This window comes from Ascidiella aspersa, chromosome 6 (genome assembly GCF_963924565.1).
Source record: "Ascidiella aspersa chromosome 6, kaAscAspe10.2, whole genome shotgun sequence".
Taxonomy (NCBI): Eukaryota; Metazoa; Chordata; class Ascidiacea; order Phlebobranchia; family Ascidiidae; genus Ascidiella; species Ascidiella aspersa.
In genome coordinates, this window is record NC_139452.1 from 9,282,108 (window position 1) to 9,308,262 (window position 26,155).

At 38.0% G+C, this 26,155-nt stretch overlaps 1 protein-coding gene across 1 annotated transcript; it reads left to right on the top strand.

Moving 5' to 3' along the window:
• The first annotated feature begins 896 nt into the window (after nt 1-896).
• LOC146139563 (septin-7-like) lies at nt 897-23,676 on the top strand. The gene is made up of 12 exons (XM_083392258.1): nt 897-1,002; nt 1,738-1,844; nt 2,182-2,282; nt 6,668-6,802; nt 7,023-7,140; nt 7,534-7,626; nt 8,256-8,352; nt 8,849-8,900; nt 10,394-10,510; nt 11,537-11,672; nt 18,158-18,300; nt 21,527-23,676. Exons 1-12 carry the CDS (start codon nt 993-995, stop codon nt 21,564-21,566), a joined length of 1,149 nt encoding a protein of 382 aa, XP_083248384.1. The 5' UTR covers nt 897-992; the 3' UTR covers nt 21,567-23,676.
• Nucleotides 23,677-26,155: the final 2,479 nt, after the last annotated feature.

Below are 26,155 nucleotides of genomic sequence, written 5' to 3' on the forward strand. Positions count from 1 at the left end.
GGATTCAAGTATTCTTCTTATTGGTCCTCTTAAAATTTAAAAAAAATCATTAACAGTTTTTGGCAAAAGAAACATGCTTGCTTGAACATTTCCTAAACAGTGTTATAGAAAATTTGTTAAATAGATAAAGTTACATGCAATTTTTTGTTAAAATACTGTTTTTTATTTAGTCAATAACAAGCCTTTTGTAATATATTAGGATTTGGACAAACATCTGTACACATATGCTCTTATTACAAATAAAAATTGAATTATTGTTTTTCTACCTCTAGATCACACACTAGATAAGATAGTTACCTTTAAACAAATACTGTTAATATCTTGGTGCCATTGATTGCACTGTTGCATATTCTATTATACTAATTTGTGCCATATCTGAAAACCATCAAGGAAAAATTAGCAGCTGTTTTGTTTCCTAATGGTATTGCAGAACGGAGAAATGGGTAAGTTGCCTTTATTCTATCATTATGTGTTTTGCACATCTTATATACTAACAGTTGACAAGTTAGCATGATACTGAATTATAGAAGTGGGAATCTCAATTTACTACTTACATATTATTGTTGTTAAAATAGTTCATACATATTTTTTTGGCTTTTATTTACATATCTATGCTGCATTCTACACATGACTGGATTTCATCTACAGCTGTGAGTAAAAAATATTACATATTTGTTTTACACCCCCCATTTGGTAGTTTTTTTTTGCTGCTTATGCATTATGAATTTAAAAGTCAAACTAACTACCTTATATTGTTTTTCTGGACATTTATTTCTTATTAGCGTACACCTAACAATTGTTGGATTAAAAAACATTAATGTTACGGTTAAAAAAATATTATCATTGAATTAAACTTTTTAAAAGTTTCCACTTGGTGACCATTTTATTGCTTGCAGCAGCAGCCCAAATCTCTGGACAGTTATGTGGGTTTCGCAAACCTGCCCAATCAACTGTATCGAAAGTCTGTCAAACAAGGATTTGAATTCACACTCATGGTTGTTGGTAAGTGTTACAATTTCTGGCATACACAATGTGTTGTTATAAAATAAGGATTATTGTAAATAAATAATTATTGCTATACATTATATATGTGGGCGTTTAAACTGTATTGCATGTAGGTTTTGTACTGTTACAAGTTAAAATCCTACTACTTGACTCCCACTAAATACTGTGTTAGTGTTGCGCTATATCTTATTCTCTGCTTAACGGCCTGTCACTGATCGGATGCCGCACACAAGTTGAACATTACTATTTATTATTTGTATCTTTACCACGCCACGCTCAAAACCAGACTGCCAGGGTTCTTTAGTTTCAGCAACTGATGAAACTAAGGGATTACACTTTAGCAATAAAACAAAAGCGGAAAACAATTAGTGGTCATGAGTGAAAAATGCAAAAGTAGAAAGGCAACAAAACATACCAAGTGAGGTGAAGTGAATTAAACAACACAAGACAAAGTTAAATAAAGCAAACAAAAATATAACTATGTATTACATTCCCCCCTTCTCTATACCTTGTTAGCATTCCCATTTCCATGGTGTGTCGAACGTTAAAATTTTGTAGCAGTAAATAGTTTGTGTTGTTCAGAAACACCTTGCCATGTGTACAAAATATGTATATAATAAGGTTTGCAGTGAATGAAATGTGGCACAGCTATGCGGTATAGCATATCTAGATTGACAGACAGACTGGTAATTAGTGTGCCCTTGTCATTTAAAATTGCCCTTTGTGTTTCAGGTGAGTCCGGTCTTGGAAAGTCCACCCTAATCAACTCCCTCTTCCTTTCGGATTTATACTCGAAAGAATACCCTGGACCAGCGTTCAGAATCAAAAAGACTGTCCAGGTAATGTCGGTGAAATAAATATTTTCCTTTTTATCAAAATGTTTATAATTTTCCCAATATCTCTGAATCACTCCCGCCTAAAACACTTTATATCTAAATTGTAACGTAACTTTTTTTACATTTAGACACCAATCGCTTTATTAAAACAGAGTGAATGCAAAATTTTGACCCTAATGTTTTTTATGTCATATTCAAATCCAAACCGATGAAAATTTTTAACTAATACATATAGTAACATGAAATTTTAATTGTCTTGTATTTCGTTTGATTTCACTTGGTTTCATTTTGATTTTGCCTTGTTTTTATGGCTACTCTATCATGTTTTCATCAATGCCAGGTTGAAACCACCAAGGTCCTTGTTAAAGAGCACGGAGTATCGCTGCGTCTGACAATCTGCGACACACCAGGATTCGGTGATGCTGTGGACAACAGCAATTGGTAAGTAGGATATAGGTGTTGTAGCCTCTTTGTACATTTCACGATACTTTGCCCGGTGCTTAAACATCTTGGACGGCTAAAGGCAAGACTTTGCAAAAAGAATGATGGCAAATGTGCATTCATTTTTGTTTCCAGTTTTGGAGCTCTCTTTATTTCAAGAAGACAAATACTTTAATTTTAGTTAAAGAGTTAAAATGTTCCTGCTTTTAGAGGCAGTGCTTAAAACTCAGCATAAAGTTTTGTTGTTTAAAAATAGCAGGGGTTTAGGTGGGGGTTTCCAGAAATTTAAATTAAGTTTTCTTGATTTGTTATATCTTTGCGATAGAAGCTTTTTCGGTTAGTGACTAACGGATAGTCATTACTTTATCTCATCTTTCTGAGAGCTGGGGTTCAATCATTACACAATTCCAGGGTTAATAGAAAAAAAGGTGACAACCACTGGTTTTAAAGACGAAATTTGGCTAGGCACCCTCATAGCCCTAATTATGTGAAGTTAAAAATTAAGATTTGCATTTTATATCAGTTGGCATAGGTTGCAAGTTAACGCCGTCCATAATCGTTACTTGGCCCTGACGTAATGCCATAAAACTGCAGAAATATTGTGGCCTGAGGGCCGAGGCCGCCCTTTATTACGGTCTCAAATTGCCGCATGCCTCGCCTAGTTGCAATGCAGCAAGTACCGCATTTTAACGTGCACTTCGCGGAAACCACTGCTTGTGCTCTTTTTCAAACATTTGTTATAACACCACGGTGTCATACGCCGGTTTCTTAAACAGCAAATAAACTTGTACTATTTGCACCATGTATTCTATTAATTGTATTATTTTTTTGTTTTTTTACCTATGAGTAAAATATTTAAAGTCGTAAATTCAGTTTAATTTAAGTTTCGATTTAAACACTCGCAAAAAACTCCTATTTCTATTTGTTGTTGGTTGATGCTTAAAAACAAAATGCCTGTGGTTATGGAAATACTTTATAGTGTCCCGTTTGCCTCGACCACCTCAATCGCGCCGTTTAAAGTTGCTTCGGCGCAAGTGTGCTTAGCCAAAAACAACACAGGCTCGTCCGCTGCTCTTCGCTGGGGGCCTTCAAGTGTGATGGACACTTTTGAGACTGTTTTGTTTCAAGTCATAACCGGGGAGTGCTGTTGTCTGTTGCCCTTCAACACATTTCGAAATAGAAATATGGCACCGCCGTATAAACGAACTGTTGAAAAGCTGTGCTTGTGCCAATTAATTCGAGTCGTAAGGCAACACCAACCCAAGATATGAGTAAAAACGTTGCGTTGCTGCTAGCTACCGTTAAAACGAAATCTGCTAAACCGTTGCCAATATGAGGCCTCTTGGAACACTATTAGCATTTTTGCCTCATTTGATTTGTTTGGCCAACAGGGAGCATCCAAATTCCAAGGAATGTTAGTCAAATTTTACCAACGCCGTTTCATTGCCAGATTATTGGTCGTATGTCAAATATCCGCTTTTGAAAGGATGCTCAACCTGACAAAGAAGCGTTTTCAATAGTGTTGCTGTTGTTTTGAGGCGTTCAAAGAATGTCGCGCGCGTTTTGCGAAATCGTCCGGACAAGAATCACCACAGAGCGAGCAAAGCTGGCTGCTGACATTTTGCAAACGTCCAAACTTTAAAAGCTCAAAATTTGCTAATGTCCGGATAGGGCAACTTAAAAGTTTAAAACAATGCGAATGCACAGTGTCTTGGAAACACAAGTTGTTTTATTTCCTGTTGATAAGCGTGTGGTAGAAACTGCATCTTTCTTGACAGTTGCTAAAAAATATTCAAATCGTACAACAAAGTAAGTTCAATAGACTGGAAATTAGTTGAGGTCCAACATTTGACGCTAAACATTTCAGTAAGTGGAAAGTATGTTCAAGTTGGACTTTGTCACTTCACAACAAAAAGACATAAACAAATTTCCCCACCCCCGTTTAAAGAGATGGGAATTTTGTGAATAGGTCATTTCAAAGCCCAAGTTAATTTATATACGAAAAATAGCAAGTCTAGTCCCAGTCCAAGTCATTGTCACAACAATGGCAAATTGCATTAAAAGAGTTTGGTAAATACTAAATTATTTAAACTTTATTTATGTTAATTTTTTTTTAATTATCGACGATATTTAACAGTTTCACACTGTATAACTAGCATAAAAAACACCCCGTCTTACTTTTCTAAATTCGGTCGAAGAAACGTAACGCCAGGAAAAAGCAAGCCTCTGTTACGTCACTGAACGTCGGCACGCGTGACCCGATACGTCACGGGTCTTTGCTTGCGCAGCCTTCGCCTAGGCCCAGTCACCTGCTAGCTTTGATTGGCTGATCGCTCGCGCTTTCATGCAGCAAGCCAACGATGGCACGCGTGCCGAATTCGCTAATTCACGCGAGGAATGCTATCCCTGCTGTGTACACACTCGGGAAACACCGGCCCTAGGCAGGGTTTGGGTCGGTTTTGTTTGAATGCCAGTCGATGACGAAGCGCCGCCACTACAGTTTCACCAGCGCTGGTCTAGAATCCTACCACAGCGGTTAAAGAATTTACAAAGCAACGCATATTATTTGGGTTAGGGCAGGGGTGTCCAACTCAAACAGACCCACATGCCAATTTTTATCTTATAACTTCTTCTCGTGCCAAAGTTTAGCAACTATTTTTTTTTCTTATATTAAAAGGGCTTTTTATACAAAAATAAAAACAGTATAATGTTATAATATCAGAAGTAATTGTTTGTTGTCGTAATTGCTGGATTTGTTTTGTATTGTGAATAAATAATGACAATTGGTTGTATAACAAATTTAGCTTTTTTGACAATTGGCTGTATTTTGGGGGCTTGCATGCCATTTTTTATTAGGTCGCATGCCACGTTTGGCATGTATGCTAACCCAAATAATGTTCATTGTGGTAGGATTCTAGATCAGCGCCAGTTCACCTGCTATCTGTTGTGCCAATCTGTCTGACTTGCATTGGCTTTTCTTTAAATTATTTATAAGTAGGAATCATATCCTGGCCTTGTCCAATGAATGACAACACATTTGTTCCCACAGAAATAATTTTTGTCAATGAGCAAGTTCATAATAAACTTTGTTTTGTCATTAAATGACTCCCGTTTGATTTTGTAGACACGTGATCTTAAATATGTTTGCTAAGAACAATATAATCACCAAAACTACTTTAACTATGGTGAAAGGTTGGTAGAACAACAAAATGAACCAGCCTATAATTTTTTTTAAATCTAAAATCATTGAATTTAAAATTACAGACTACACATACATAAACAAGCTAATTGTTAAATTATTCAATTCTGCCTAAAAATGAATTCTGCTATGTACCACAGTGTACCCGTCATTAGCCTTGTAACTATTTCCAACAATTTCAAATTGCGGGAACTGGCGGGGTTTCATTTTGTTTGCAGAACAGATTCACCTGATCGAATCTGTAAAACATATAGGCATCTCCTGTTGTTTGACACGGAAATATACATGTTTCTCTGGTTGGATTACCTGTTTCAGTCTGTCTATCACTGAAACACATCTATACTACTGTAGTGTACATTTAAAGTGAAAAGCGTTACTTTTATGATTGCCCCTCAATATCTTTTGAATGGGTATATTGTTCCTATTTTCTTTGTTGATTGCACTGCTGTTTACCAATTGTGGTGTGGAGAATTTTCAATGGTTTACTTTATTTATGATTTGATGTAGGCTGATTTATTGTAAGAGATGTGATTATGGCAAATGCTTCTTTGTAACTCATAATCCTTGGTATATACTTTGTTCAGGTTGAGCAATGTTGTTTCAGATGTACTTGTTTGGTTATTTTTGTATTTTAACATCAACATGGTTGTGTTACTCACTCAAACATGACTCATAATTGTCTTGCATTTTGGTTTAGTAATTCTTATTATGACAGTATTGTGTTAAAGCTGCCGATATGAACACACTACATTTGCACAGATTGGCACCTATCACATTGCAATTTGTGTGGAATAAGCATATTAACAATCGGCAGATTGGCTCATAAGTAATCCACTTAGATGTTGATTTGTAATATGCTCAATTGCTCAATGCTATAGCTACTAACCTACCAAACAGTTTTATGGTGGTAAAGGATTTACATGCTATACTTTTAAAACGCAAGACATAGTTCGACAACTTCTATTTCATTTAGTTTGATTACAGCATACAGTCATTCAAAGGTTGCCTATTTAAAGCTAATTATATGTTTTCCCTTATTAAAAGGTTTTAAACAAAATAAGGATAATATTTTAGTAAATTACAATACCATGTTTTAAATCAGTTGTTCCACCATAATTTTTTCCAGCTGTATTGTGTCAGTTCAGGTAAAAATCATGTGTCCTGACTAGATATTTTTTCTCTGCAGCTGGCAGCCAGTCATTAACCACATAGAAACAAAGTTCGAGGACTATCTGAACGCAGAGTCAAGAGTTAGCCGAATAAAACTGGCCGACAACCGTGTCCATTGCTGCCTCTACTTTATTGCTCCCACTGGCCATGGGTATGTTGAAATAAAAAAATTACACTCAAAAAAAGTATTTAGTGATGGTTTTTAAAAGTAAACAATGATGTAAGTACTACATTTGATATATATATAGTACAAATACTTGTTTTGGGGGACTTCAATTTTAAATTGATTTAAAATTTACAAAATTAAGGAAGTCTAACTATAAAACATTTTTCTCTAAAATGAAATAAAACATGGTTGATTTTTCTATTAGATTGAAACCACTCGATATTGAGTTCATGAAAAACCTCCACGACAAAGTCAACATTATACCTCTGATTGCCAAAGCAGACACAATGACGCCTGACGAGTGCGTAAAGTTCAAACAACAGGTAAAAAAAATTGTTAGTAAACGTGCTTTCATGTGCATAAATGTTTTCCATTGAATAATGGACAACTCTTGAGGTGAAACAAATGTTTTGGTTGTTTGTGAGGCATAATTTTCTTTAGTGTTAAAAAGTTCAATTACCGTTAGTTGTTATTTTTTAATAAATTTACCCATTCAAAGTAGAAAATATTGCATTGGTTTGCAAATCGTGGCTAAAATTCCAACAACAATTTGTTATCTGATTGACATTGATACCCACCCAGTATTGAACAACTACCAATTACACCAATAAACATCAGGCATCAGCTCTGATCCCAAATTCTCCCACAACTCTACTATGTTTCATATATTTTTTCCTTTTTAATTCCTCCTAAATGTTCGTTTCTGTTGCCATTAGATTATGAGGGAGATCAAAGAGCACCACATCCAGCTTTACGAGTTCCCAGAATGTGACGATGAAGAAGAAAACAGACTGAACAGAAAACTTAAGGTAATAACAAAGCTTGAATAACTTTTCCACTCAGCAAAGGAAATAAATAAAATAAATTGTATTAAAACTGTAGCAATTAGGGTTTAGTATTTTTAAGCCTTTAGACATTGTTGCACAATTTGTTTAAAAGCAAAACATTTTTTAACTGGTTGTTTATTTTAAAGTTTTAAGTTGACCAAGACAGTGGAGCATAATGATTGAAGGTTGTAGTACGACGCAGTAAGAATATTAAAGCCCATGCAGAAGTTGATAGCATTGTGCTTCCTCCTTCTGTTTGGGCTTTAATATTCTTTCTACATTTTAAAGACAGTGTTTCTTTTACATTCTTAAAGGCACTAAGCATTAAAATAAATATTTTAGTGTTATTTTAATTCCTACTTGCCAACGGCGAAAAGCTTCTATCTTGTCAAATTTCTGCTGGGACAAATTACGGAGCTTTCCAAAAAATATACTTTAGTGATAGTTTTATTTCTACTTGCCAATAGCGAAAAAATTAACTTCCTGTCCAATTTCTACATTGACAAATACCGTGTTCCTTCGCTCGTTTCAAAGTTAGCTTTAACAGCAAAGCCAGCGAAAGACAGACCGCGATTAAAAATACCATATTTTTGTTTCCTTCGCGCATCCAGAGCCGAGTGCCTTTCGCAGTGGTTGGGAGCAACGCCGTTATGGAGGTCGGAGGCCGCCGAGTGAGAGGCAGACAATATCCGTGGGGAATCGCAGAAGGTGCGTTACAGCCGCCACAGCCACTCACTGCTTCTTCTCATTTGTTTGTTTCTTTCCCTGTGCCACTGCTGTCGTCAGAGTAGAACGGTCGGCCATCTGTTTAGCGAGCCGCTTTTAGGGTGATTTTGGAAGTGCTTGAATTGCTAAAATGTTCGTGTCAAGAAGTCAAAAGCGGATTGTTTATTGTAAACCACAAGTCAAAAAAAAACTCAAGTAGCTGTCTTTTGTAGTCGATTATTGCATTTAACCTACAAGTGGCTTCATCAGTTCTGTTTTACATATAAATCCTATACGTTCCTATTATTTAAATGTTTTAGTTTTCTTTTCAAACCCTGCTTTATGTTGGATAAAGTCGTAGGATTGCCAAAATCTAAAGGCATATATCAAAGCCTATACACACGTATGTGGCCTGCGTAACCATTTTAAATACTGGATTGTGCTGTTTTTAACATGTGCTGTTTTCGTTTTTTATACATTTTTCAATTCGCAATTTCAGTTGAAAACATCGACCATTGCGATTTCACCGTTCTTCGGGATATGTTAATAAGGTAAGTTGACCAACTAAGTCGTTTAAAGCAGGGTTTCCCAAACTTTTTCGGACCACGGACCACTATTTCTGAATCTGTTATTTCGCGGACCGCAATACAAAGCAAAAAATAACACAAAAAAATGACAGTATCAATGGGACGGATGAGATAGATTCTTTCTGCATAAATCATCAATTCGTTATTTGTATTATTTGTGAAACGCAAACTGTAAGTCAGAGTCCACGGAAAGTCTGGACCTGTGTTTTTCGAATGGCGATAAGTATATATTATTACGTCGTGGACGAGGAATACAAGAATTTTTCGTAAACAACTTTTTGACTACAACGAAGGCGCAACAAGTAAGATTCACGAACTGGACAGCAAAAGCTTTCGAAATCATTGTAAATCACTGCGGCAATTATCTTTGAAAGGCTACGTACTGTACAACGTATATGTGTGAATTTTAAATTTCTTATCATATCGCCACGGACCACCTGTGCAGTCGTCGCGGGCACAGTTTGGGGAACCTTGGTTTAGAGCAATTAATTGTACATCAACCTCATTTGCTTTCGAACATATGCAACGAACTTTTTGTGAAATTTTCCTGAAAACGTTGTGTAGAAGTTCAATACGTCAATACGCGTTATTGGTAGTTAACTGGCTTATGCAATCGTTGCATATCCAGATATAAAGTGTGAAAATTACCTAAAATACCTATTAAAGTTTAAGATAAAATAGGGACAAACTTGCGTGCTGTTGGAGAAAATGAACAAACCACGTCTGTAAAAATGTAAAGCTAGAGTTCAATTCGTTATGTTGGTCGTTGTGATTGGAAGGGAGTCATTGGCGTTGGTTTTGAAAGCATCAAAACAATACGAAGCCATTGTATGACGTCAGTGAAAGGAGAAACGTGCACACTCTGGAATTATAAAACAACCTGGCCGCTGCGCGTATAGTCCTATTGTAGCTGTCAAAGGATCGTTCGATTAGGCGTGGAATCCAACGCCAAGTTGATCACTTAAACGAGTACATAAGTAGTGCGCTAACTTTTCAATTTGTCAACCGCGTTTCAAATTGAGCAGTTTGATAAATTGCCGCATTGAGCTGGTTAATGTGTGGTGAATTTTGTGCAAACATGTTATAGTGCCGGGGGTAGATTATTTTGGGTCCCACAACACATTGAGTTTATAAATATGGTCACAAATGATGGAGTTGTAACAAATGCTGCTCTTTAAAACCAGTGTAACATTCAAACGGTGGTCTGGTTTGGTTATTTAAAGCACTCATACTAAAAAAACTGCAAACTGCGTTGCTGTAAAAAACAATACGGGGTTATGATAAAACGATACTGTTGTTTTATGAAGTATCACCTCCAAATAATTTGGATAATACTGTTCAGCTGAAAAAGCCACAAAAAATCGGTCGAAGAGGGCACGTTGCCCACCCTTAAGAGGATATAGTCTTACCATAGGGCGAGCGCCTTCCTGCTAACCTGTATTTTGTATGTCTTGCAGAACCCACATGCAGGATCTCAAGGACGTCACAAACAACGTCCACTACGAGAACTACCGCAGCAAGAAGCTGAGCAACGTCACCACCGCCACCGATGGCAAGCACGAAACGCAGACCAAGTACGTACAAATTCCGGAGACTCGTTACTCTTCCAGATTTTTCCATGTCTAGAAAGCTAGTTTGGCATTTTTATTTTGAGAATTGCTGTTTCTTAACATTTTTTTGTTTTTAACGCCTGGCAGGTTTAGGAGGCCACTTTCTAGCGACCAACTCTCATTTTTGAGATTTTTTTCCACATTAGTTTTTTATGTGGTCATGTAAATTGACCTCATGCTGCTAGATTTAAGTTCAGATTTTCTCTGGGCTAGTTAGTTGGTGAAGCTTGACGTTATTCTATTAGTGGCCCTGTAATTTGACCAAGTAAGTTAATTTTCAACTGCATTAGTCACATTAAAGATCTCCGCTCTGTCCATGATTTGTTAAGGCGAGTGTTTAGTTTTTCCTAACAAGTGCATTTAGTGCAATAGCACAGGTCACTTCAGTAACCTTTGATAAGGAAGTTTTTTTGCTTTGTGGCGTGTTGACGCTGCTGTAATCCAACTTACACAGATTTGAGCGATTTGTATTTGTCATGCGGAAGCTAGCTGTATTTCCTGTTAGCTGTGCGTTGTAGCTTGATTCTAGCATCGACTGTCGGTTATATTTTTATAGACAGCAATAATAAATGTTGCAGGATAAAGTCTTATTTCCGTGATATCTTAAAGCGCTTGATAATTCAATTAAAAATAATATTTTTCAAAATCTTGACGTATTTATATATTAAGGTAAACAAATGTTTGTTTGTTTGTTTTATATGTAGAGAGAAATGCGTGGAGATATTCCAATAAAGTCATACATGTCAAAGAAAAGTTTTCAGAATCTGTTTGTCTTGATACAACCATGTGCATCGGTGTACAAGTTTGTTAGCCCGTTTTTATGCACATTATCGTTATCCATTTACCAACACAGACGAATTTCATCAACTTGATAAAAAGTACACTAAACCCAGCAAAAAATAGACAAGTTCTTCTCGCTTTTGAAGTCCTTAATCTGACACTATTTTCTCCCCCTGTTTAAAAGCGTGTCTTCTTTTTTCCTCTTTGCAGAAGTCCTCTCGCCCAGATGGAGGAGGAAAAGATGGAGCACATGCAGAAGATGAAGAAGATGGAAATGGAGATGGAGGACGTCTTCCGCATGAAGGTCCAGGAGAAGAGGCAGAAGCTGCAAGATTCCGAGACCGATGTGAGTCCGCGCTTTATTCAGATAAATGATGCCAAGAACCCCTGGTATACGGCCATTTCTTTAGATTGGCATTGTTACCAAACCTGTTAAAAAAATTTTGGGGGGTATTATGGACTATTGTTTTACCACAATGTTCTTCAGGGAGTTTGAAAGTACTGCAAAATCCGTGTTTTATTCCTTAATCCAAAGTCCGCGTTTTTCTCTTTCCTTTCACGATTTGTGATCTGTTACCTTTGGAATTGTAAACCGTTTTTGTTTTTCAAACCAAATTTAAGACGAGTTATGCAGTTGAGTAAAGATACTACAAGTAAGGTTGATTTGTTAACTTATCTATATGGCTACAAGTTTGAGTTTTCAGCTTGTTCTTGACCGTCGAGAAATGAACATGCTAGATTTAATTTAGTTTTAGTATACTGTAGGCGCTGTTATACTAGCTGATCTCTGCACGAATACGTATTCAACTTCCTTAAAATAGATGGCAGCTCTTAGCTCTTACGCCTTATTTTTCAATTACGGTTAAGATCACGAACCTAAAAGTTACCTTAGGCGAGTTACTGTACCGGTTGGGAGGTTAATTCACATTGTATTATTCTGAAGGGAAGCCTTACTGCTCCATTGTATATAAACTTGGATTCTTTTAGTCACATTCAACTCTTAAGATTTCAATCAACGTCAAAACTCACAAAAATATGATTTTTATACAAAAAAGCGTTCAGACTGTGGCAGCGCATTCGCAAGACGTGATGCGATTGCATCAGCAGAACGACTGTAGGCTCGCGCGCTCAAAACTGAGCTATAAAAAGAAAAGTCGCCCAAAGTTTTCTGTGTCGTTCGTAGTAATTAGCGTTGTAATCAGAAACGAGCGTTCTCTGGCTTCCACTGCCAGTTTGAAAGCCCTATTACGCATGTTTTACCCTGTGTTTCAACTGTTGCATTGGTCCGACTGGAAAAATTGCTCGGCGTGTTTAAAACGACCAGTTTTACAACTTTGCTTGACAACCCTCTGAATATGCGCGCCTTAGGTGTTCTTCGGCCCTACCCATTTACCCAGTAGTAGCGTGTTGGCGAGCCAGAGGGATAGCCGCCATTCAGCGCACAACTCTCAGTTCGCTTTCGAATACTTCCGGCCATTCTGCGTTGACAGCGCCTTCTCTCAGTTGCGCGTACGTCAGCAGACCTAACTGAAAACACGCTGCTGGTTGAGTGGACGTTTACCACTTTTTTCACCCTATTTTTTTGTCCCGAGATGCAAAAAATCGCATGAAAACATGTTGCAAAAAAAAAGTTGCTTCTAAGGTCGCCATGAATTTTGTAAGAAGCGCTTTAATGATCCACGCTTGAAAATTTGCTCAAGCCAATTTTGTGTAGCATTTTAAACGTACCCTGCCCAGTCATTCATCACTGACTTCGTAGTGTCGCTGTTGTGGGGAGATTGTTGTAGCGCGAGTGTTGTGGGTTCGTTCGAAGTGAGAGTGTTTGTTTTATTTGGTGACGGTTCGGGTTGACCTTAATTGGAAGGAGAGTGTGCCCTTCCTTCTACGCAAACGCGACAATTTGTATCACTTCGATTGAATCGGGACTAATAGTGGCTTGTGGCTAGCCCGGTTTGATGTTTAGTGATCCTGTGACCTTCCACTATCGTTGTTTTAATTTCAAATTTCTTGCATAAATTTGCGTGATGTAAGTGACGCGAAGGGTGAGATTTGTATATTATGACTTAAAGTTCCTATGCTTTAGCAAGTGTACTGTAATTTCGCGTCTATTTTTCTGACATCTGATTAGCGTCATGGTGTCAACGGTTTATATTTGGAATTCAAATATATGTTTAGAACACCTCGCTACTAACAGCATGGGGCACTCCGTTTTAGTCCTATTGAAGTAACCATCTTACTGATTTTGTTGTAAAGGGGCGCGGTGTAATTACCCATCTTCGCCCTAAAATACCGTTGTTGAATCGCTATGAAGCACTTTAGTAGAGCATATCGTCAAAAAAGTTTATCCTTAATAATGAATTTAAAAGTTAAAAAGTTCCTTACTTGTATTATTATCAGTTAACAAATTGTGTTCCGTCTATATAAAGGAGAATCGGTTGTGTTTCAGTTACATTAACTGATGATGATACAAGCAGGTATCGAAACGTCTTAATCAATATGTTGTCTATTTACTTCTTTTCGGCTTTAAAATTCATCATTAAGCTACATTACAAATCAGTGCATAGTGTGTATCAAAGTTAGTCCTATTCCTGTCGTTACTTGTTGCACAACACCGAATGAAACTCTTGCCGCTTTTGAAGCATTTATTTTGATTTTGCGAGATTCGAATCGAATGCCACGCCTCGCTCTCTAGTCTCACGGCTTTTAAGGTGTTGGGTTTCTGCCCCTGTACATATCGCTGTTGCGAGTCTGCAACCGAATACCGAATACGTGCGCTTGTAAAACCAACTGTACGGTCAAAAGTCGCTGGAACGTAGTATCTATTTGTTTTGAGAAGTGAGTCTGATCTTGCGTGGACTTGCTTAACTTGCCGATACTACAGCCTTTGATCGATTGTTTATATAAACATGTAGGAAATAAAGCTGGTGACCGCCATCTAAGAGCTATGTCGTAACGCAGAACAAAATCTTTATATATCTGGGCTTTAAGGAAGTGCAAATGTGATAAAGAAAATACAATTTTTTTGATTTTTCATTTTAAGACAGTAGTTCTCAAACCTGAATGTCAATGATTCTTTAAATTAATAGAAAAGTGAATATTTTGGAACTAATGTGTTTTAAAGAACGCCTTGGTACCCAACGCACACACAAAAAAAATTACATCTAGCCATATCAAATTAGAGTTTAAATAAATGAGCGATCCAGTCCATTAGCCAGCTAACTGCGCGAAAGACCTTGAATCTAGCCAAGCTCATAAACGCACACATACGTTTATGAACGCACACACGCGGACAAATACCGACGGCCTTGCTTACATAAATACGTATGAGGCCCGATGGCGCGGTTTAAAGGCAATAAACCACAGGCTCTTGTCTGAAGAGTCAGAGGAACTATCGATCACAATGCGACCGGCAACCGCTAATGGCATCACACCGCAGTGTCGCTTCGTTTTTGTGACACGGAGTGCTATATGTCGTTACGCGGTTTTTCGATCTTTACCAGATGTTCACAAGCAGGGGTACGCGAGAAAAATGTTAGGGATGGGGGAAGAGTTTTTTCATACTTGCACTTGTTGTGGAACACAGTATGCGCAAGTCTTTTCTTGGATTCATAGGGATTTCTATGTGGTGACTGTTTCTATGAAGACAGCTAATACATTATGGTAACCAATCTCATAATAACGTTTGGCCTGTGAATTGGTTATTTGAAAGTTAACTGCAACATTTTGTAGTTCAACCTTAAAAAGTCTATCCTCTGTTTGTTATAAAAAGGGTATATTATAGGCGACATATCTCGGGTAAGCAACATGGCAAATAGCTAAAATAGGTTTGCTGACTTTTGTTTTTGGTTCCATCTCCTGGCTTAGCAAAGCGAACACGAGTTTACGCGCTGGCTGATGTAAAGGCACGTTCCACCAGCCACTGTTCTCGTTATTAGTTTCCAGTAAAGTCCTGCTACTTTCCACTTAACGACCTCATCGCAGTAAGCGCTTTATTGCTTTCGCCGCTCGACCCCGTTCTTGAACCTGCCGCGAAGTGACAAAGTCATAAAAAATCGCTCCACTGAATGACTTGAGACTGGTCCTTTTAACATTAGTCGTATATGACTAATATGTTTGCCCCCAGTCCAAGATTGGAGACATATATTAACGCCGTTTTGCAATCGAAAGCTTCACCGAGTCTCGCGCAAATCATAATTGTGTGTTGCCTGAAAGAAAAATACGTAAACAACGGACTTTTTTAACTCTGCTGAGTTGCGTATATTGGCCCCAGTTGTCCTGCAATTTAATTCGTTGAGCCATAAATACACAATAATTTCCGTGATTTGGATTCATGTGGTTCAGCCAATATTTTTTTAAGCTGTTAAGACTTGTTTTTAACACCTGCTGTGATGTGCTGTGCATTGTTTATTTGATTTGTACCAGTCACATCAGGCACAGACTTCACGGTTTAGAAGAATACCATTCAAAAGTCAAGCCTAAATAAAATTGAGGTTTACTTTGTTGCAGTGCGCATCATTTATTTTATATCGGTTCGCTCAACATCGCCGCAAGTCTGGTATTCATTTATATTTTTGCGATTTTACCAAGCAATTCTTACCCAAATACCTTATAGACTGTGCAAATGTGAAGTGCATGACATACCCTGATACGTCGTCGGGTTAGAGATTTGTTTAAGCGTTTTTGCAGCGTTGCGTGCAAAACATATCAAATAAAACGCTTAATTTTTCCTTGTCATTTAGCGCCTTTACCGTAGAATACCCATATTACTTGTCACTGTTTTGCATGGGCAAGGCTTTGTAAGCCAAGTTTTAATGACTTTGTCAACCGAGGAAATGGAAAAACGCCTTACATCAGTGTTTAGTATGTGTTTCCACAACAGAATCTTGCCCTCCAACAGAGCACATCATGCAGGCGATAAAAGTTCTATAATTTTATAATACTACACCTTTGTTTTTGTTAATGCCGCATTGTATCTGACCAACTCACTGGGCACATCCTGCTCAAAAACAACGATTAATTAGATTGCTCGACCAACCCATTGGTCGCTGTCGGGTGGTGCGTCTTTCTGCTTTAAAATGAGCTCAGCGCGTACAATCCGACATGTCCGTCACTCCCTTGCGCCTGCCGTCCGTCTTGTGTAGTGGATGTCTCCGTCCAATACGGCCACTTCGAAATAGGCCGGGGTTCCTCAAATGGCCACGATTTAGTTCGCTTTGTCCCATATACTGTAGCGCGCTCGAAAAACTTTGGCTTATCTCAAGGGTTCAATGAAGTTGCCCGTTAATATTCCACGTTTTTTTATAGATTTTCGCACAGCCCGCAACCGCCAATTTTGCTTAGTTTTACATCTCAATAAAATTCCTGTCAATACTTGTACGAAATATACCACGGGCCGGAAAAATAAAATTGTCGGGCCGCATTTTTTGGTCGTAGTTAGTTTTCGCTGTACGAATAAAAGGTCACCGGTCGTTTTTCACCACGGTTTTGCGACTTGTCCACCTGCATCTGCATCTGACCAGTCCGCCACATGCTTAAAGCGCCAATGTTTTTCAACAAAGCTAAACGAAAAAAGGTAGTCGGCTGTGGCCACGCATACTGGCCAGACGTCCTTCGGCCTCGTCAGTCGATCCTCCTGCGCACAAGCACCGATCTAACCGCAGTTCCGCGTGCCTGCCTCTTGTAATTTGCTCAGGGCTCCCACAAAGCCTTTTCAGTGTCACTGCGGAATTTGCGAAAATCTCGGCGGAGTCCTGCCATTCCTTTCGCACAAGGCAAAGGCCAAGTTTGATCGCTGGGAAATCCAGACGCGCCCTGTGTTGTCTCCTGAAGTAACTTGATAACGCGCTGTTGTGATAGAGCGCTGTTCGTCCGATGTTGTCTACCACTTGTCGGTCGAACGAACTTGAGTAAAGCATTTGAAACCGTGTTGCGAATTACATTTTAGGACCAGATTTCTTTGTGGCTAACATCATCCCACTTGTTTCGGGAATTGCATTAATAAAAATCGTGGCGAGTCTATATAGGGCTGTATGTAAATACTGTACTAATAATAAGTCAATGTTTCAAAAATTATAAAATAAATAACAACAAGACTTTATTGTTAATCTTGATAACATCGGTAATAATTTTGGATTGAACCTAATGCCGAATGGTAGTACCGGACTAGTCCGATACTAGGGTCGTATCGATGCCAATGTGATACTAAATTAATTACGCATTTCAGCCATAGTTTGCCATCTAACTGAGTATTTTCTAGTTTTTCTACTTTTTGAGGACATTTTGGATTATAACCTGGAAAACATTACGTTTAAATATTTCTATTTGATCAATTTTGCTTATTTGACCTTTGGAATGACTTCATTCGGATCGGTAGTACTTCTTAACCAAATTATAACAAAACACATATATATTAAGCATTGGCCATCCCGAGTATGCACTTCAAAAAATAAAACATTTCGAATTTAATAGCGAATTTCCTAGGATTCGTATCTTTTGTATTTTAAGTATTTCGCATAAAAATCGGGTCACTGTACCTAAGGACGTTTACAATATCTCTTCAATGCTACAAATATTCAAGAAGACTATGCTGTCAACAAATTACTATTTATTCCTCCTTGATTCTAACTCCTCGTTTTTGTCCCTCCTTTAGTTAAAAAAGAAGTTTATTTGATAAAAATTTGTGGCAACTAGCAATCCTAAGTGAGTTATTTAGAATCGCATTTGATCGGTAGCGCTTTTTGCCCAAGATCTCACGTACATCCCGATCTTGACGAACATCCGAAAATAGAATCACATCTTTTTCCTCGATTCTAACTCTTCTTTTCTCCTTAGCTGTCGCGGCGCCACGAGGCAATGAAGAAGAAGTTGGAGCAGGAGTACCATGCGCTTGACGAGAAGCAGCAACAGTTCGAGAAAGAGAAGCAGGACTTTGACCTTCTCCAGCAGCGAATATCGGAGGAGAGGAAGGGCGACAAGTGAGTAGCGCGACCTCAAGTGTTTATATTTTTTTGCTTTTTTTTTTTTTAAGCTGGGTGATTTATGTCGGGTAAGGATTCGTGCTTCGCTTTCTTTAAATCCGACCTTGAAAACCTTGGATCGTTTGGCTTGGATATCTTATGTTTGATAAAAACAAACAAACGAAAAATAATAAACTAATAAGGGGCAAATTAGCAGATCCTCCGATTAATTAGTTATTTAGCATAAAAATATACAAGTAAAAGTTTTAAACCTTTGATTTGGAATAATTTCACTTTGTTTTCTGTAACCGGTCCCATCAAACTGCCAACCAAAAACAAAGTTTGATTACTGCGCTGAAAGATTTCACAAAAAGTATTAACCGCCACTTAACCTTGGTGTCGCGTAACACTAATTTCCTACGTTGATTGGGCTACTTGTGCAATTAACATGCACGATGATAGTAAAAATATCAGAAAAGTTCGTTGAAATAATCGTCATTGAATTTTCAAAGTATTAGGCAAACGAAAAAATAAAATTTCGTGGTAAACCAGTAATTATCTGCTTTTTGCTGCGTAGCTAATATGTCAGTTCGCGCGTACAGCACACACAATGAACCCGTTACTTGGCGGTTAAAACAAACCCATACTATAAAAACTGGAGGTATCTCGCAACATTTAATTGCTTTATTACAAATAAGTCGCTGAAAATAGCGTAAAATGCCCCGGGTGGCGTAGTGAAAACCCTCGTCGGCAACCTACTCGCCACAGATGTTGACTTTATGGCACGCACATTGATGGCATCAATAAAAGCGCTCGCCAAAATACGAGGATTCATTCAAAGCACGATCCCCTTTACAGCGGCATGGCTTCGAATGCAAATCTCGCCCGACAATCACACGACGCTATCATTTCTGGGCCAATAATAGCTTTGCCATCACTCACAGGGCTGTGCGCGCTAATCTTGGGACACACACAAACACACACACAAACACACATACACTCGCGCACACGCACAGTCAAAACATAAGTTGCGTTTTACTTCCGTTTCCTTACGTTTCCCCCTTTTGCGCATTTACCAGGCACGACTGTTGCGCCTTGTGACGTAATAAATAGATTTTTGGAAACGCCATGGACGCTGTTTTTTCGAGCGGCAAATTTTTAGGGGGGCTATTGAGCCAAGATATATAATATAACTTCTTCATAATATAACTTTATTTTTTTTTCTTTCTTTTTCGACACGTACTGGAATTAATGCCAAAATGTAACGCAAGTTTGTTCAAAAACGCTCTAATTTGTTATCAAATTATGCGAGTTTTGGTAAAACCGTCAAAACTTTATACAAAGATACAGTGCTTAAAAATAGACCAAACGCCTCTGTGAAGACGGGAAAGTCTTTAGCAATTTAAAAGAATATTCAAAAAGACTATGTATCTCGCAAATCTAAAATGTTACCCTAGCGAGTAATACATGTGTTTATGAGCATTCGGGTATATTTTGCTAAAGAATCACGAACCTATTCGTTTGTATCAACCGCCGCGCAAACTTGATCCACCCGCGCTTTTCGAAATGACACAATTTGATCTGTCCAAACCCGAACCCATCAAACCGCAGCGCGCACGTGTTTCTGACGAGGTGAAGCAAGTCCGAACGCTTTCGTCACATCCGCTCCCGAGAGAACAAATCCACAAAAGCACTTCCATTAATCACCGGCATTGCAGTGGCTCGTATTGCGTGCTTACTTGTTTAGTACAGCGCCGGCCGTTTTCGCATCCTACTGAGAAAAAAACAGTGACGACTTAAGATGCGTCAGCCTGTCAACGCGTAACTGGACGACATTCGCCAAACTTACCTTTTTTGGTTACGAAGAAAAGCTGCCAGGCGCTTCGTAATGCGACGCTTACTTAGAAGCCAAATTCGTTTTACTCTCGACGATAATAACGCGGCCTTTTAAATGTTAACCCGTGTCCTTAAAGGTATAATTTGGGGTTAGGCTATGCCCAACGTCCTAAGATAGGCATGCCTACCCAAAATTTCCACGTCCTTTCAACGAATTAATATGCGGTAAATTATTGTAAAAATGGCTTATTAGCAGTAAAACCTTTCCTTTACTAAATCATGCATATTTTTTATAAAACACTATGTTTTAATAAAAAAAAACTCTTTAATTTCGTCGTTTCCTTCTTTTGCCTTACACTAGTAGCCGACATTGCTTGTAGAGATTCGATAATTGAATTTTTATTCCGATACCCGATATTTTACCAAAAAATATCGCAATTCTACCAGATAACAAATGACGTGACGTCATTACTGTGCTCAAATAGGCAAAATGTTTGAAATTAAACTTCCAAAGGTAATTTTCTTTAAATGATTAGGCTAAAATATCCTGATTGCCATTTAAAAGTTTAGTTACGTTCAGTTGTTAAAATCACTGCGTCGGATGGCAAACTAGGGCTGACTTTCCTATATAAACACCGCCCGATACTAACACACTTTCTGTCGGGTATCGGCTACGAAACGATATTTTAGGGCATCCCAAATTGCTTGTACCTGCATATTTAGTCGCATCTAGATTCGTTTCTGCTATTGCACGTCTTTTTTGAGCAGCGTTTGCAAGCAAGTCATCCCACCTACTAATACGTCTCTACTCCTTGCTGATACTCTTTACTCTATTTCAGTAAAAGTTAATAGAAAATATAGATTTTGCTATTTGCCTACAAAGCCGTTTTTCTTTTAAATCACCGATGGCGGAGTGCATTTTTGTTGAAAGATTTTTTGCCTGATTTTTAATTACAAAAATAAATCAACACTAAGGATTAAAATACGAGAGCTTCCGTTTTTCTGGGAAATTAACATTAAATTTAGGCTGTTCTTACAGTAAAATAGTAAATTTTATCTTCTTGTCAGACAATAAATTTGGTCTTTGTTAACTTAAAAAACCATAACCTAAAAACAGTTAATCAAATGAAGTAAATTGCATTTTTTAATAACTGCCTTAGAATAAAAGAAAAACGTAAGCTCTCCAAAAAACCAAACAAATGCAGACCGCAAAACTAATTTGCCTGTTACTGATTTTTGTGTTTTTGTTTTCCCCTTCCCTTCTTATTTGTCCCCTTGCCCACTCCCCCCCTTTTTTTTCTCCTTTGTTTCACGCATCGCCGCGCTCGCATGGCTTGCCACGTGGAACGTCGCCGTCGCCCGGACAACACACAATGATGACGTCATCAATTTCGCACCCCCGCCTCAGGACCCTGGACAAGAAGCGAAAGACCAAAACCCTTTTCTGAGAGGCCACCAGACTTTTTCCGACAACGCGACTCGCGACCGCCGCTAGTGTGCATGTCTTCCACCTCCTCATGTCGTCACGGATCGGCGGCGGCGACTTAACTTCGTTTCTTGTTTTTTATTTCGTTCTAAAATCGCCGCACGTGTTTTTTTAAGGCGGTGTTTACCTGGGGTTCGCTTACGGGCGAAAACTGAATGGCTTTGGCGGGTGTTAAGAAATGTACGGTTCCAACAATATAACAGTATTCCGAGCGCATTAAATTTTACTTCACTTTGTTGCCATGATAATGTTTTTGAAAGTGACATTAATTGTTAAATTATTAGGAGAAAATGTTTACCCTAAAAATCTCAGACATACACCTACACGTATTGGTACAGCCGTACCTTTGAATGGCAAATAGAAGTATCGCAATTTTGTTTTCATAAAAAAAAAATAAGTATGTTTTCGTATTAAACTAAGCAAAGCGTTGTTAGTGCGTCGCCAAAAAGGCCCCGCCCAAATTTTGCGTTCGCAACCTTCGTGCTCTATGAAACGTTATCCTTGACTGAAAGCCATTCTTTCGGTGCTTACTTATCCCTCGCTTCGTTCGGGGTTCGTTACTTCGCCGCCTGATTTGCATGGTGTGTTCTTCGCCTATCCCATGCCCGAGCCTTTACTTTTTGTGTTCGAACGCTGCATGTTTGATTCACGGCTGCTTTCGTTCCTTCACCACCGAAAACCAATCGTCGACCTTATACACAAGACTATTCTTTCGCGTGGCGCGAACCGACGCTTTTACAGCAGACGCGTAAGACTGTTGTCGAACAAAACAGAATAAAAGCGGTGTTATATATTGAGGAAAGGCATATACCACTGAAAACAATCTGCTATTCCTAGCTGGTTTGTAGCAACATGCTGAACCTATTCGTTATTTCGCTCCAAATAAGCCTCACAACAAACCCCTTCTAACTTACGCCTCAATAATTAATCGATTGTTGGTCGGCAGTTTACTGTTAATATTTAGAATCCTTGTCGAAATCCGTCTTGGAAATGCATAACGACACCATTCATAATATAGGTTTTGTCTTTTAGTACTAATTCTCGCTTACATACAAGAAGTCAACGCGTTAAGTTTTCTTGACTAGAATTTAACGCCAGACGATGCTGTAGCTTGCTTCTTGGTTAACGTATAATATCTTAAAATTTTGCTTCCTTTAAAAATAACTCTTGCATCTGGATGGCAATTTAGCCGAAGAGCCCTTTATTTAATGTTTGGGAGGTCTATTGCGTAATTATAAGCCTTGTTTGTCAAATCACCAACATAGTTTTATTATCGCAATACATATATTACTGACTAATTTGCAAGAATTCAATCATTCCCATCAAGCATAAGTTCACATACCTTCGTTTTCGCAATAGATTAAACCTGAATTAAAACAACCTTTTCCGCCACGCCTTAACGCGCCTGCTATCTCTTGTTTTGGGACCAAATCAGTCTGTTTGTCGCTTGTCCTGTCTGTCTGTGTTACTTACGGCCCCGCCAGTCAAAAGTATGTACATAAACATTAACTATATGCATCCATTACTCGTTCGCCGTTTAAGCACTGGGCGATAACCTACACCGGCGCTCTCAGCCTATGTTTTGTGTGCCATGTGGATCCCGAAAATGATTGAAAGTTAGAGCTGACCTCAACTTTAAAGCTGTAAACATCACTTGAAATTTCCTTAAGCAAAAACACGCGACTGTGTATACTGGGCATTTTTTCCGAGTCGCGTATTTCTTCTATGGCCGCAGATTCAAGAACCATACGCTTGTCACCCTTTAGATTTTTCTAAAATACCCCAATCTTGCAAAATTGATACCTTAAAATTATCGATTCAAGTTTAAAATACAGCGGGAACCTTGTTCGCTTGTTACATACTTTATTACTATTATTATTATTATTGCCTTGCCGTTGCGTTACTGTAGAGCCTTTATCCTCTCCGCATTGCTGGGAAATCACGTCGCGCTAAAACTACTAACCCACCACAAATCTCCCTATCTATCCCACCTTTCCCGTGTTCTTGTTTCGTGCGTTGTCTGCCCCCCTACCCATTGTATGATCGTTTAATACAATTTTATTTACACCCGACTGCCGTTTGCGAATACAATAATCCCATAAAAATCGGTGTTTTGGTGAGATTCAAACCCTGTCTACCAAAATCTCGCGGAGTCCACAAAATTGGAAATGTGGAAAAACGGATTTCAAATTTTACTTGAATATCTGTTAATCCAAAACAGTGCAATCTGGTCGTCGTCTTACGAGTGTTGGAAAAATCACCCATTTGTTAGCAATATCCCAAATTGGTAGTGACTCTGGATTAGAAAAGTATTAAATTCACTAAATATCGTGTGTTAAAATTCTACCATCTTAGCGATTAAAAAGTAACAATCTTTCGCTGCGCCCAGTTCACTTGCTGTTTCGTTTTGGTAAACTGGTAGAGAGAATCGTAACTACAAAATTAATCTTAAAACCTAAGCTGTCTTGTCAATTCAACTCGCACCTTACGTAATTGTGGGTTACGTTCAATAGCGAATATTTTCGTTTTCCTTTTGACGATAAATATTTTATATTTCAAAAACTTAAAAAGTGCAGAAAATTATTTGGCAGAAATCTACTGTATAGCTGTGTGCCCTTTACACTTTCTGGTGTAAATACTTCCACGTACGGTATTTCAAACGTTTACGATAATGGATGTTTATGATACATAAAGGAACAAATAACTTGCACATGTCATTTTCTATGTTCACTTCAGTCGTACCTTGGGACGGAAGAAAAAGTGGTAGAAGACGGATTGGCAACCAGCGGATTCCACTGCCAGCGACATTCAACACCGCGTCTTGTAAATACAAATTTAAACTTACCTTTTCGCTCCGTTAAACTGTATGATCGGTTTTCTGCTTCCTCACCTTATTTAGACTGTACTTATTTAAGTATTGGCCATTTGCTGGTAGAGATATTCTTTTCCTATTACTTGTATATTGTGAGATTTCACGAAATCTTGTTGGCGTTCGGCGCAGCGAAGCAGACCAATAAAGTTATTATCTACGCGTAATCAAATTCCCAGTAAAGGTGTCTCTATATTTTCCTTTTAAGTGAAATATAAACGCATTGCCTTTGTTCTATTAAAACTAAAAAACCGCTAGCCAATGATGTTCTAATAATTGCAGCTTGTTTATTCACAATTGTACACGGCAAGTTTACCTTTTTTAAAAATTCTCCGTACAGATTTACAAAGGCCTATAGGCCAATCTGTTACCTGTTGAAACATTGGTACCGGTAGCGTTCTGTAGTTACCGGTAGCACGTGTTGATACAGTAGGTTGCAAACAAGTTTACATTCGGTGAAAACCACAAAAAGGGTCATTTGAAATCCTGCAAAAATATACACTGGAATTTCGCTACGCAAGGTAAATATTATTTGCAAAAATTCTCCCGTAGCAAACTATATGTTGCGAAAATCAAAAAACACATGTTGCTCCTTGAGAAGTGTACAAAGGATTGTTGCCAATTAGCGGTATGGAAAGAGAGTGTCATACTTCATGGAGTTTTCTGTTGTTATCGATTGGCCATTCCGCCTTTATCACTATTGTTTCGTGTTTTATTTCTGCATATTACTGACATAATAAAATTAACCGCTCACCGGTTTGGTGATCCTAGCAGACTTTTTCTATTAATTCACAGTTTCTTTGAAAGTGATTAGTTTCAATATTTTTTGTGACTATTGGGATTTTCCTGTCCTAAACGAAAAGCAAAGGCACAATTATAGTTGTTAAAAATCAGAACGTGCGCTATAACAAGAACAATTGCAACTCTACGGAAAACAGCCCTTCGTATATAAAGCAATCTTATGGAACCCTACCGATACAATTGATTATATTGAGCTGTTTATTTGGTAAAAGAGCCGTTGCAAATCCTAGCATAGGCATGTTAATAGTGTTCTCAGTGGCCAATTAGTATAGCCTCAATAGGCTACTTAAAAGAAAACGAAAATATTCCTAACCTACTTCAAATAGCCGAAAATATCCAAGAAAATAAGTAAAGAATAATTGTGAGTGAGTGTAGGGAAATGTTGTTAACAAGACATTACGAATTGAGTTCGAGGTCTGAATTAAATCCAAATCATAGCCAAGGTCAGACACGACATAGACAAAAAAGGTATATGTTAAATTAAACTATGTTGCTAAACTTGTCCGATTCTAAGCAATACATCAATGACTTACTACTTCAAATTAAATTTAAAACAAGATAACAGCTATAAAAGCGTATGGATGTAAGCTACTTGGTATTTTATTTCCATAGCGACAGGCTACCCGATATTCAGGACAAAAATACCGCTATCGAATTAAATACAAAATGACATCAATAGGCTACTCTGGCAATTAGGTAAATTGAATAAATTTGAAGGGTGTTAAGGCGAAATTTGCTGTTAGTTATTGTAAGCCTGTTAATCCTTGATTTAAAAAAAAATGATAAAAATTTTCGTTTAAAAAAAAATTCCACGTTGGATCGCACAAAAATAGTTGTAATGCTCAAACCAATTTGTTATCGATCGGCACGGATACCACTTA